The sequence below is a fragment of the Arabidopsis lyrata genome (genome assembly GCF_000004255.2).
Source record: "Arabidopsis lyrata subsp. lyrata unplaced genomic scaffold ARALYscaffold_8, whole genome shotgun sequence".
Lineage (NCBI taxonomy): Eukaryota > Viridiplantae > Streptophyta > Magnoliopsida > Brassicales > Brassicaceae > Arabidopsis > Arabidopsis lyrata.
This window is the reverse complement of record NW_003302548.1, coordinates 5,453,414-5,455,878: the sequence shown is the minus strand read 5'-3', so window position 1 is coordinate 5,455,878 and position 2,465 is coordinate 5,453,414. Positions and strand designations below refer to the sequence as shown.

At 34.9% G+C, this 2,465-nt stretch overlaps 1 protein-coding gene across 1 annotated transcript; it reads left to right on the top strand.

The window, feature by feature from the left end:
* Positions 1–374: 374 nt before the first annotated feature.
* LOC9299794 (ABSCISIC ACID-INSENSITIVE 5-like protein 8) lies at positions 375–2,029 on the top strand. Its single transcript, XM_002865425.2, has 3 exons — positions 375–1,480; positions 1,565–1,666; positions 1,782–2,029. The coding sequence occupies exons 1-3, from the start codon at positions 542–544 to the stop codon at positions 1,845–1,847; spliced, it is 1,107 nt and encodes a 368-aa protein (XP_002865471.1). The 5' UTR covers positions 375–541; the 3' UTR covers positions 1,848–2,029.
* The last annotated feature ends 436 nt before the right edge of the window (positions 2,030–2,465 follow it).

The following is a 2,465-nucleotide window of genomic DNA, read 5'->3' as shown; positions in this document are numbered from 1 at the left end:
GAAAAAAAATATTTTAAAATTTACCAACTCATCTAGATCTTTCTTCTATTTACAAATTAACTTTCAACTACTAGATGGATGCACTAAGTGAGAAATGTAAAATAAATGATTTACTCCTTTTATAGTGCTTTTTATTTATACATTTTTTGGTTTTTTTCAGATCCCTTTTTTAAATTTTGTTTTTGGGGAAAAATCCATTTTATTCAATTTATGTCTAGATTTTCTTACTTCATCTGGATAATGGTGCTTATTTTGCTTAGATATTATTATTTATTTTTTTTGGTAAATTACCTTACTTAGATTTCTTATAAATGCATATTACTCTTTTGGTTCACTGAAACTTATGAGAAAATTTTAATCAAAAAAAAAAAAATAACTTATGAGAAATAAAATGAATCTTTTTCTTCCTCTGTTTTAAAATGATTCTTTTGGTTTTGGACTCTCTTCCTCTGTTTTGCATGATTTTGACCACAAAAGCTCTTACATTTCAACGCTAACTGTTTTCTAAGGCCACTAATCACTCAGATTTTTGTCAGGTGAAATGGATAGTTACTTGAGACTGAAAAACTTGGTGAATGATTTGCCAGTTAGTACTTCTTTAAGCCGACAAGGATCAATATACTCATGGACAGTAGATCAGTTTCAGACCAGCTTAGGGAAAGATTGTGGATCAATGAACATGGATGAGCTGGTTAAGATGATATCTAGTGCTGAAGAAACACAAGAGGGATCGCAGAGGCAAGTCTCAACAACTCTGCCTCGAACACTTAGCCAAAAAACTGTTAATGAAGTTTGGAAATATATCTTAGAGGAAGAACACACCAAAAACAATGGAGGAGTAACAAACATACCTAATCTTCAGAGGCAACAAACCTTAGGGGAAATCACTCTTGAAGAGTTTTTCATCCGTGCTGGAGAAAGAGGAAATAATACCAATGGTGGCTCCATTCATGACTCATCGTCATCGATTTCCGGTAATCCAAACACAAGTTTGGGTGTTCATATTCAGCCGAAAGCCATGGTTACTGATATTATGAACAATATGGTTCCAAGGAGTCTTGAGTCTAATTTGCATCAAAATGTGAATGGACTTATGTCAACATATCAACCACAACAATCTATCATGTCTATGCCTAATGGTTATTCTTACGGAAAACAAATCCGATTCACGAATGGTTTCATGGGTATTGACCAAAGACTCCAAGAAAAAAAGAGAAGCTTGGTCCCCAGTGTTACGACAATTCCTGGAGCTATAACATGTTCACCGGTTACTCCATTTCCAACATTAAATGGGATACAAAAAATCGATGGTGAGTCTTCATTACTGTCACGATCTCCATACATTAGTAATGGTAGTACTAGTACAAGGTGTGGGAAGATTCATAATGACATCACCGCGGAGAAACAATTCGTTGACAAAAAGCAAAGGAGAAAGATAAAGAACCGAGAATCCGCAGCAAGATCACGGGCTCGGAAGCAAGTAAGAAAATGTTTTCATATCTTATGTATACATCTTGATTGATTGTGTTTATACGTACCAAAACTTCTCATTTTGCCTTTCTAGGCTCAAACTATGGAGCTTGAAGTTGAACATGAAAACTTAAAGAAAGCATATGAAGAGCTACTAAAACAACATGTAGAGATGCGGAAAAGGCAAATCGAACCGGTAATCTATTTATTCGAAATCTTATTTCCTCAACCGGTACATCAATTGAAATATTTGCCACATCTAACTTGAAAACCTTGTTCTAACTTTGTGTATATCTAAATAATACGTGAAGGGGATGCTTAACCTTCAAGGAGGACCAGAGCGAAAGCTGAGGAGAACGAAATCGGACATCAAGTGAATCAATGAAACCAGAGTTGGAGGATAATAAGTTTATTTTGTTCATCATGTTTTATTTTTGTATATTTATGACCAAATAAGCTATTTTATTAGTCAGTTTGACATCTTATTCTTAAACCCATTTGGTAATGTCCTAAAGATCGAATTCTCATGGTCCAGGGGAAAATCCAAAACTTATTTTTATTGGAGCCAGAAAATACTACTACTAATTTTTTTTTTTTTTTTTTGACATCTTTGGATCGACAAGGCCCGATCCATAGCCAATTCTTATTACGCGGGGTAACGCAACATAGTGGAATCGAACTGCGGTAGGGAAAGCGGAGCCACTTGACTAAAGTCACATCCCCTACTGTACTAATTATTATTATTTTCGTTTTGAAAAAATAATGTCGTACTAATCTCAACAACAAAACTCTATAAGTATATTCTAAATAATCACTCTATCAGGCTTAATAATCGCTGCTAAAAAAATTCACTGTTGATTCATTATTAACAACAGTTTTTTAACACCCAAATCCTTCCTTGAAGGACACTACCTTACCACCTCCGCCGGTGCCCGGTGGGAACAGTTCATAAAGCTTTTGCTGATCCCAACTACCTTAAGAGTTCATGGGGTGTG